Raw genomic sequence first — 10536 nt, forward strand, 5'->3', positions numbered from 1 at the left:
TTAGTTTTGGATCAAGGCGAATGCAAAAGGAGCGTTGTAAAAAATCCTAAAAATTTCCCCAAAAGAGCTGATATCCTGGCAGGAATGATGAAAGTCAGAAGCTCTCCTTTCACTGTTCTCAGTCTCATTGCTTCAGGTTGCATCAGTAGCCCATCAAAACTCCAATATTTCATTTTGTCTGTACGAAGAAGAGTGGAACGAGACCATTTCTGAAGGCAATCTGATATCTCGTAAGGTATGTAAAAACTGCTTTAAACTGTTTGGTCTTTTAAGTATTTACCCTAAGGATTATAAGTGCATACTAGATATGCTGTATCTTCTGTCCAAAATTGAAGATATTAAATACTTAAAGCAAACAAACCCATTTCTATTAGCTCATTACCTTACTCAATGAGAGTCGATAAAAGAATCAATAAGGGATCAGCTCAAAAAGCAGTATCGAAAATAAAATGGTGATCGCTAAATTCTTGTCAATCATCATCCGTACATGTTGACTCCAAGAATGATTTGTGCCGAATGCGGTGTGTGTTGTACCAGCCTAAAAAAAAATCACCAGCTTCTGGTGGCAGCCAATCATTTTTGTCAAATCTGGAAAACACATCCAAGTTGTTACCATTACTGTATTTAGCATGTTTTTGTTTGTTTGTTTTTAAACCCAGTTTACGGTACAGGAAGTCCTCGATTTACGAACGAGTTCCGTTCCTACGCTGGCGACGTAACCCGAATTTTCGCGTAAGTCGGGTTTCACCGTTAAAGTCGAAATTTACGGCGAAATACTTCTGTTACGAGTATTGTCCCAAGTGATTGTGACAGCAAGCTCAGTGTGTGTGGGCGTGTGCGTCGATGTGTGAGTGAGACGGGACTGCGCAGGCGTCGTCCGGCGGGACTGTGAGGGAGGAAGGAATGTGTACAGTAGCAAGTGACGGCGACCGGGGAAGAGTAGCGATTAGCGGAGGACCTGTCGACGTTGAGTGTGCAGAGGAGCTAATAAAGCCATTAAAGCAGCAAATCGGTGCTTCGTGCTTTTATTGTTGCCGCCACCCAGCTCAGCTGTGCAACGAGAGAAGGGAGTTAACCCCTGCGTCTCCCGACCACGGTCAGGTGACCGTAGCGGGAAAGGTTAGCACTTCGTATAAAGAAACTAAAATACATTAAAATAAAAAAATAAGATGCTGTACTTACCATTACTGCTGAGAGTGTAAAAAAAAGGGGGGGGGGGGGGGGGGGCGAAAAAGGCAAAGATACTTCTGCCGCACAAACACAGACAAGCACTATGCACTAGCTAAGCAAAAACACTATGGTGCTGGGACAAAATGGCGGACGAGGCACGGGGCGTCGTAAATTCGAGCCGTCGTAGGTCGAGTGCGTCGTAAACCGAGGACTTCCTGTATTAGCAAAGCGATGGGAACATGTTTTGATATCATAAATGCTGAGCCAACATAAACTAGCTTAGCTTAACAACATGCAACACGTTATGTGATTTCTTCCTTTTTACTTTTGTACTTTGTGTGCAAGTGCATTCCAGAGTCTGGACATTTATACAGTACTTGTACTTAAGTGCAGAAGTTGAATCAGTACTTGTGCTTTTTTTATTTTTATTTTTTACACATGTATCTGTACTTCTACTTAAGGTCCGTGTGAGTACTTTTGCCACCTCTTGTGTCCCAGTGTCACAATCATATAATGTGTTTGTGTAAAAGTTTTCAATTGTATTCATCTTTAATGTACACAATTTGCTGCAAATGAGCAGCAATGGTCGAGAAGGCAAATAAAAAATGCTTGCCGCTGTGTAGTATACAATTGGTCTGTTGCACACCACACGGTGGAATCTCAAAAACCAAACGTTCCACTTAGAATGGAAATTTCTTTTTATGACGAATAGGCTTCCAAAGTCAAAACTTGGAGCTCGGACAACTGTCATGCATGATGAGACATCAGAAACAAGAGCTCAATATTGTGATTAGTTTTTTCTTTGGCTTTTTGAAACACTTATTCCAAAATAGGGACCAGCCCCAACAATGGGAGTTAACAAGAATAATTTAAACTCAAAGTTGTATGACGTAAATGCTCCAATGTCAACATACAACATACAGTAGTTGTTGTCGCTTGTTTTCAAAGTTGACGTAGAATGTTAAATAATGAGCGTGGGTGAGTCAGTAGGTATTATAAATAATAATAATAATAATATTTATATAGGATATGGGGCCCAAGAACGCTTAAGGTGTCACGCTATCATTACAGCTTTGTCATTAAAGTTGAGTGTTTTATTGTTTTTACATCGTAGCAATGATTCTTCTTCTTTAGCCTTGTATGACTTTTAAGAATGTTAAAATGGTACTTTAAACATTGCCAGTGCAGTTAAGAAAACAACAGTTTCATTCTGGATTTTTAACGCCTTAAACGTGACATTTTTTTGACTTTTTTATATGTTCTTTGTGTTTATTAATTTTATTAAAACAAATTTACTTTTCTTTTATTATTAATGATTTATAGTTTCCCTTATTTTCTATGGGACCTTTTTTTCCCCACAAAATGCAAACAAATCAGATTTCATCTATTTTTATGTACTCTATTTACATAGTGCCCCCTAGTGTTCAGACTGAGACCCCATAACTGAAATACCTTGTGTTACAGGCTACATTTAAGTGAAATGTGCTGCAGGAAATAGAAAAATATGCAGTCGGATGTTAAAATGTCAGTAATGGAAAGTTGTTAGTTTAAAGAGTCTTAAACTTATGTCATGTTGAAGAAAATATTTTGTTTTGCATTTTTGAACAATAGTTGATTAAAAAAATAAAACACACTTTCAATACAATTGCAAAACATAATGGCATTATCAAGTATTGGGACGTGGTATCAGTGAGTACTCAAATGTAAGTACTTGTACTCGTACTCGGTCTGCAAAAAAAAAAAAGATATCTGTGGATCCCTATCGGCAGGCGTCCTGTGTGGAATTGTGTTCAACCGTAGAGATTCCACTGCAGTCTAAAGGCAAGAGTAAAGTAGATACTAAAAAAAAAAAACAACATTTTATGCAGTTTAGTATGTGCCTGTTGTGAGTTTTTTCTTCTTCATTACACAAGTACAATGTATTCAGTTCTCATCGCCATCCAAAAATCTCCCATTAAAATTTTTTTTAAGTAGGCCATCGTGTGGTTACTTTCCCTATGCAAGGTATGACCGCTCATGCAAACACCGCAGAGTTTTTCCAGTCTGAGTACACCAGGAAGCCGCTGAAGGTGCTGTCTGTCTTCGTGCTGGAGTAGAATCCGTTGTATTCCCCCAGAGCCATCTGAATCCACACCTGGTCCCCAGGGACCACATGGATCAGGGTCCCGCCCGACAACGATGCCGGTTTGGGCCAGTTGCCGAAAAACTGGAAATAGGAAGCGACGGCGTGTCCGTTTTTCATCAGGTCAAACTGCAAGCTGGCGCGGTACACGGTGGCATGTACGGCAAAGTAGTACACGCCGGGAACTTTGCACGTGAAGCGGCCCGTCTCCGAGTTGTAGTCGCCCTGTTCGTTAAGAAGGATCTTGTCAAACACCACCGTGTCGCCCGCGGGGAGGGGTAAGTCGCGGCCTTCCGACACTTTGGCGCTGAAGGCCGATTTGGGTGCCACGGCGCACTGTCCTGCCTCGCCCTTCTGGCCTCTCTCTCCAGGGTCACCTCTGTCTCCCGTCAGACCTCGCTCGCCCGTCTCACCTGTGGGGTACGCACATGTAAGTTTTCAAACGCAGAGCACACACACACACGGGAAAAAAAGTGCATTATTGGAGGGTCAATATCACTATGAAGTGCCTGTAGCCCAGTAGTACTGTAATGCATATGGGGCTTGGTAGACAATCAGTAAGTTATTAAAGCACATGGTCGCTGTTTTAAATTTTGAAAAATGCACTTCTCATTTAAGTGACAGAAATGGACTCTTACGATACCACTATTTTGCTACCTGGTACTCCCGTGTCCCCCTTTTCTCCTTTCTCCCCCGGTGCAGAATCCCTTCCGTCCCGTCCGTCTCGCCCGGGCAGACCGGGGCTGCCGTGAACTCCGGGCGAGCCCGGGATGCCGGGATGGCCCGTGCACAGACTGGCAGGGATCTTGTTGTCCTCTAACAGAGTGGAAAGACGCACTTGGAGGACGAGCAGGAAGAGCGGTAAAGGAACCAGCTTGAGCGTTGTCATTGCGGAGCTACTGCACACAGAGAAGAAAGACGGGAGACACCAGCGTTTAGGCTGAGCCACATACCTTATCTGATCCAGACTAGCAAACTGATCAGCCAGCCTACAACTTGCTCTGTGATTCTCATTGTGGTAAATTCTCTCTGTGGTACGCGAAGAATCAAACTGTGCATAATATTACAGTGGCTTAAACTGTATTTTTAATCCAGTACAGTACATTTGTTCATTATAGTTCAGTTGTATTTAGCTTTGAAGTACAGTTAAATTTAATCTTTTAGATCTGTTTTTTTTCCCAAAACATTTAAGTACAATTTTTATTTGACTTAGGTGTGTGAGACATTTCCACTGAATCATTACACAGTACAGTTTTTTATTTTTGTATATTTACGTGCAGGGTTAATTTTTAAACTGTGCATTATGTTACAATGGCTGAAACGTTTTTTAAAATTCAGTACAGTAGCTACATTTTGTACCGGTCAGTCAGAATGTCCTATGTCCAAATTTGGTCAATGTCATATATTTTCACAAATCAATACTAAAGTGCTGAAAATAGCTTGAGAATTTTAACAGTACGATGTTTAATAACTGAAAAAAAGTGTTGTTATTTTAGTTTCCATGAAAAGATTTTGGAGATACAAGGAGCTGTCCGACAGCGACGATTTGTTGAGAATAGTTTAGCTGTATTAGACTTTCAACTACATCACCAGAAATAAACACAACGATCAGAAATAATCCACAAAGTCAGGAAAGTTGCAGTAATACAGCTTTGCCATAGTTTATTTTACTAAAACTGTTTATCGTATTCTGTAGGACAGGTAATCGTTGTTTTTATATGATCATGCATGACGCTGGTATCCGACTGTGTTTTAATGTATTGCGTTCTATTTGGTCTGTCAAAGCACTTTGTAAGCATGTTTGTAGAGGTCCGATATAAATAAAGTTATTATTATATTTATTGCAAATGCTCAGTGGGCCAAATTAAAGACTGACTTACTGTGAGTTCTGCACACCTGAAAAATAGCATTCCAAGCAAAATGATTGATGTTGTGGCACCACGTATCATTGAATAGCTGAGGTATGAATAATAAAACCCATAAAACATCAACTCAACTTGTGCCAGTTTTCAATTGTCATTGTATTACAGTGTAAAACACTTAAAAAGTAATGTGCAGAGTTGAGCTGGACATGTAAAATGTTTGTTGGCTGGGTTAAGATGTGGTTGGTAAAGTAACAAGCCACACACACCAGAAGGAGCAGCACAATGCCCATTGGATTGTAGCAAAAATGTGTCAAACCCTGTTTCATTCTTTACATTGTATTTATTAATATTATTGCTGTACGTTTTTATGAACTGTAATATTGAACTGAGTCCTGTTTTCCTTATTAAAAAACACATTATAAAAGCTGTTGTTGTTGTTTTTTTTGGGAGGCTGAAACAGATTAATAACCTTTTAATTAATTTCTATGGGGAAGGATGAGTTGAGATATGACTGTTTTGAGTTATGAGTGTGGTCAGAAGACAAGTTAAACCTGTATCTCAATTCACCACGATATTTTCAAGGTTCTGAATGCGACTCCCCAAAACTCAGTCAGTAGCGCCCACTTGAAAGTTGGATAAAATTAGCGCGCGGCACCAGTTTCAGCGATTGACACAATATTGAGTGGGCATGTCTACCATAACAGCCATCCATCCATCCATCCATTTTCTGAGCCGCTTCTCCTCACTAGGATCGCGGGCGTGCTCGAGACTATCCCAGCTATCTTCGGGTGAGAGGCGCGGTACACCCTGAGCTGGTCGCCAGCCAATCGCAGGGCGCATATAAACAAACAACCATTCGCACTCACATTCACACCTATGGGCAATTTAGAGTCTTCACTCAACCTACCATGCATGTTTTTGGGATGTGGGAGGAAGCCGGAGTGCCCGCAGAAAACCCACGCCGGCACGGAGAGAACATGCAAACTCCACACAGGCGGGGCCAGGATTCGAACCCCGCTCCTCAGAACTGTGAGGCAGATGTGCTAACCAGTCGTCCACCGTGCCGCCTGTCCACCATAATATGACACACAAAATAGTCTCAAGGACCCATGTCTAATATGTAACAGAAGGTCGTCGATTTTTGTTTGAAGCAGCCAATTTGGGCAAACTCCAGGGCTTGATGGCCAACTAGGGAATTCGCCCAAATAAGCTCTGATCGGAAGCAAACGCATGCCTATTAAATTGCTTTACATGTCTGAAGCCTCCTGATTGAAATCATGAAACCATAACATTGGTTTCTTCGCATATGTTTGTAATGAAAGCTGAATACCAGACAGCTGAATCAGAAACAAGTCACTTCCAAGTGTTAAAAGTTTTTTTTCTGAAGCTGTGGATCAGTTTGCTGGCCTCTTTGCATTGTTACTCTTTGGTGACCCTTACAGCTTTTATGGGGGGCGGGATTCTGTGACGCTCCAGCTAATGAGACACACACCAGCCGGTTCCTGCATGCAGTGAGTTGATGGGGTGGACAGGAAGAAGCTCAGCAAGCTGCATTGGCGTCTTTTATGACTTAGCCATGAAAAGAAACTGTAACGATGAGGAGGAATTTTGACGACTTATGTCACCTAGGAAATCCCTCAGGATGAAGATGACAAGGAGGAGGAAGCAGCTGTAAGAGCGCTGGGCCAGTACTTTATTTACCAGTCTATATTTGAAAACCAATAACTCTGTAGCTTACAGTATAATTGAACTGTATATTATCACAAAATTACTTTGTTAACTTTAATATATTTCACAATTGTTAAGTAACTTTGACTAAAAGAATTGCAGAGTTAAAGAAGGACAAATAACTTGAATACACTGATGACTTTTGAGACAACAATGCCAAAAACAACAGATTACAAAAAGGATAATAATCTTAACAGGCTTGTGCTTTTTCACAAACTTAAACATTTATGATACTTTAATTTGTATATTATATGTATAACAACTGTGCATGTGTCAACACATTACACACAGGCATTTTAATAGTTACCTTAATTATAGCGTAATTGGCTGTTTGTAGCATAATGCAAAATGTTCTGCTTCTAAGTCAAGAAAATAACATGACTTTTAGTTGTTTTGTTTTCTTCTTTGCTTATGTGACTTACCTATTCCGTCTGATCTGATGTTATTTTCAATAAAAATAGGGAAACACATTTAGTGTGGAATTAGTTTAAGCAGACTGTTTATTTATTCTTGTGATTTAGATAACAATCAGGCCACATTTTATGACCAAATTATGCAGAAATTTAAGGAATTCCAAAGGGTTCATATACTTTTTCCTCCCACTGTACTTCCTTAAAATGAAAAAGAAAAAAAAAGAAAATCATCTTCCAGTACATTCATGCATCAGTTAAAAAAAAAGTTAACTTACCGATGTCAGCGAGCTTTAGATGTCTTGGAGCTGAGAGGAAATGGTCATGAAATCGAATTAGGCGGTGGTTTGGGTGTTTGGTGTGTCCAGAGTGCGTGGAAGACAGAGAGAAAGACAGACAGACAGCAAGAGAGAGAGAGAGAGAGAGTGAGAGTGAGAGGGTGAGGGAGAAAGTGAAGAACATATTTGATGTTGGTGTGTCAAGCTCATGCAGAGGGAAGGAGGGATGTGTGGGGAAGATTATGTAATGTTGTCTGGAACAAAACTCGCAGCTGTGCTCACAAAAACAATCATGTGACCATCTGTCATGCTGTGCGAATGTTGACCACTTCAGTCACTTCACACAAAACAAGGGTGATGGTTGAGGGTACAGGGGTAGGGGTAAGGAATCTGGGTGTGGTGTTAGGGTTAGGCATTTCATGTATTATTTCAAGTTAGTATTAGTTTCAAATTAGGGAAGGGTTACAATCTAGGGCAGGGGTGGGCAAACGCTTTGGCTTAGGGGCCACATTGACTTAAAATTTGACAGGTGGGCTAAGCCAGGACCAGATGCTTATCTATCAAAAATAAACAAAACAAAAAAGGCATTGTAGTGTTCATAGATTTACTTTGAATGGGAACAGGGTAGTTTTGTTGATCACCTTTTTTTGACAGTGGTGTTCGTTTTGTTGTGGCAATTCTCAGAACACATTTGAGGTTAATCAGTCAGCTGGGATGTGTTCATCCCACTAAAAGTCTGTTCTCACACATATGTAGAGCCAAACACAACCAGCATCCTCTGTGCCATCTTCCGGATTTTTGGAAATTTGTCTGCGCATAATGAAGCAGGGCGGCACGGTGGACGACTGGTTAGCACATCTGCCTCACAGTTCTGAGGACCGGGGTTCAATCCGCGGCCCCGCCTGTGTGGAGTTTGCATGTTCTCCCCGTGCCCGCGTGGGTTTTCTCCGGGCACTCCGGTTTCCTCCCACATCCCAAAAACATGCATGAATTGGAGACTCTAAATTGCCCCTAGGTGTGAATGTGAGTGCGAATGGTTGTTTGTTTGTATGTGCCCTGGCGATTGGCTGGCAACCAGTTCAGGGTGTACCCCGCCTCCTGCCCGATGATAGCTGGGATAGGCTCCAGCACGCCCGCGACCCTAGTGAGGAGAAGTGGCTCAGAAAATGGATGGATGGATGGATAATGAAGCATAAAATTCATTCAGTTTGAGAGTTGAACTTCTCTTTTAAGACAGTGTCACGTTGGAGATCAATCAGTTCCATTTGCAGTTCCCGTGGCGCTGTTTCAGGATCCTGCGTGACTGAATCTTGGATGGCAATTTGTCAGATAAAGGTGTTTTGCTGAGCCTGCAAGCTTGATTTTCACCGCTGAGCCGTAGCCATCAGTTCCTGCATTCATTGGCTGTTAGCGTAACCAGTATGCTTGGTAGAAACGTGACGGCTGTTGTTATATTCCTCTAAAACTGCAATCGTTTCTTAACAAATTAGACATACAGACTTTGACCGGACTTCAGTAAAAATGTATTTAGTAGTCCATTCTATATTAAACACTCGGCACTCACTGTCGACTTTTCTTTTCTTTGGCCCACTCATGGTTGAAGAAGGCTTCAGAGCAGTGGCAGAGTAAAAACAGAACAGCCAAAGTCAAGTCAATGTATCACTGTACCTACTGCGTGACCTGGTGGAACCACTGGGCATTACAGGACAACCGTGTGGAACCACTCGGCATTACAGGACAAGGTCAAATGAATGTAGTCATGATTTTGATATGATTTGGGCGATTCTGTACCAATCTTTGGAGGGCCACATTAAAATGATCAACGGGCCGGATGTGGCCCACGGGCTGTAGTTTGCCCACCCCTGATGTAGGCTTTGGAATTGGGTTAGGGTTTCAAATTAGGATTAGATTTCCAAATTTGGGTTATGTTTCAGCAGTCACTGATGGTGTAGTGGTACACTCGCCTGACTTTGGTGCAGGCAGCGTGGGTTTGGTTCCCACTCAGTGACGGTGTGAATGTGAGTGCGAATGGTTGGCCGTGTCTACATGTGCCCTGTGACGGACTGGCGACCAGTTCAGGGTGTAGTCCGCCTTTCGGCTGGTGTTAAAAATGGATGGATGGATGGATGGGTTACATTTCATATAAAAACTTTGGGTTCACAGGGTGCAGGTTTGGGGTGCAGAGCTTGTTGGGTTGAGCAATTAGGGTTAGAAATAGGGTTTAGCATAAAGGTTTGGGTTAATGTAGGGTTTCAAATTAGGGTGAGGGTTTCAAGTAATGGTTAGAGTGTCAATTTCAGGTTTCACAATGTGATTCGGGTTTTAAGATTGGGCTTCAAAGTAGGGTTTCAAGCTCTGGTTAGGGTTTATTGTTAGAATATGGTTTAGTTTTAGACATTGGGTTTCGGGTTAGATTTTTATTGTACGGTTTCAAGTTCGGGTTAGGTTTTAGGGGGACAGGGTTTGGGTAGCGGTTAGGTTAGGATTATAATATAGGGTTTCAACTATTTGGGGTGACCTAGGGTTTCAAATTGAGTCAGGGTAGGGTTAGGGTAAATTAAGGTTGGGGTTTCAAATTAAGGTTTCAGGCCATGATTAAGTTTCAGTCAAGAGTTTTAGATTGGGTACAACTAGTACCCAATCTTTGGTGAAGCACTGAACCATTTGGGCCACGTGATTGAAAAATAGGTTCCTTACATGAAGCATCAGTAACAGTGACCTCTCCTGGTTTAAAGCAAGCCTGCATTGGATTTTAAACATCTTTGCTTTGAAAATTCATTGATACGCGCGCGCGGGCGCACACACACACACACACACACACACACACACACACACACACACACAAAAGATCATGTTCCATTTACAAATAAATATTGACAATTGTGCGTATTGTGTTATTGATGATAGAGTTTTGGGTGGGGGGGGGGGGGTGGGGTCATAGTTTGAGTGTGCTTGTGGGACTA

The 10536-nt window shown here is 41.8% G+C and overlaps 1 protein-coding gene across 3 annotated transcripts; it reads right to left on the reverse strand.

Moving 5' to 3' along the window:
- Positions 1-3024: 3024 nt before the first annotated feature.
- On the reverse strand, positions 3025-7781 carry c1qtnf5 (C1q and TNF related 5). Of its 3 annotated transcripts, none has more exons than XM_061782784.1 (3): positions 7574-7715; positions 3950-4191; positions 3025-3705 (listed from the first exon to the last, which is right to left on the reverse strand). In XM_061782784.1, the coding sequence occupies exons 2-3, from the start codon at positions 4179-4181 to the stop codon at positions 3185-3187; spliced, it is 753 nt and encodes a 250-aa protein (XP_061638768.1). In that variant the 5' UTR covers positions 4182-4191; positions 7574-7715; the 3' UTR covers positions 3025-3184. The 3 variants fall into 3 exon arrangements, with proteins under 3 accessions (XP_061638768.1, XP_061638769.1, XP_061638770.1); XM_061782785.1 differs by having other exon boundaries at positions 3950-4188; positions 7574-7710; XM_061782786.1 differs by lacking the exon at positions 3950-4191 and having other exon boundaries at positions 7574-7781.
- Positions 7782-10536: the final 2755 nt, after the last annotated feature.

Source organism: Phyllopteryx taeniolatus, chromosome 8 (genome assembly GCF_024500385.1).
Source record: "Phyllopteryx taeniolatus isolate TA_2022b chromosome 8, UOR_Ptae_1.2, whole genome shotgun sequence".
Taxonomy (NCBI): domain Eukaryota; kingdom Metazoa; phylum Chordata; class Actinopteri; order Syngnathiformes; family Syngnathidae; genus Phyllopteryx; species Phyllopteryx taeniolatus.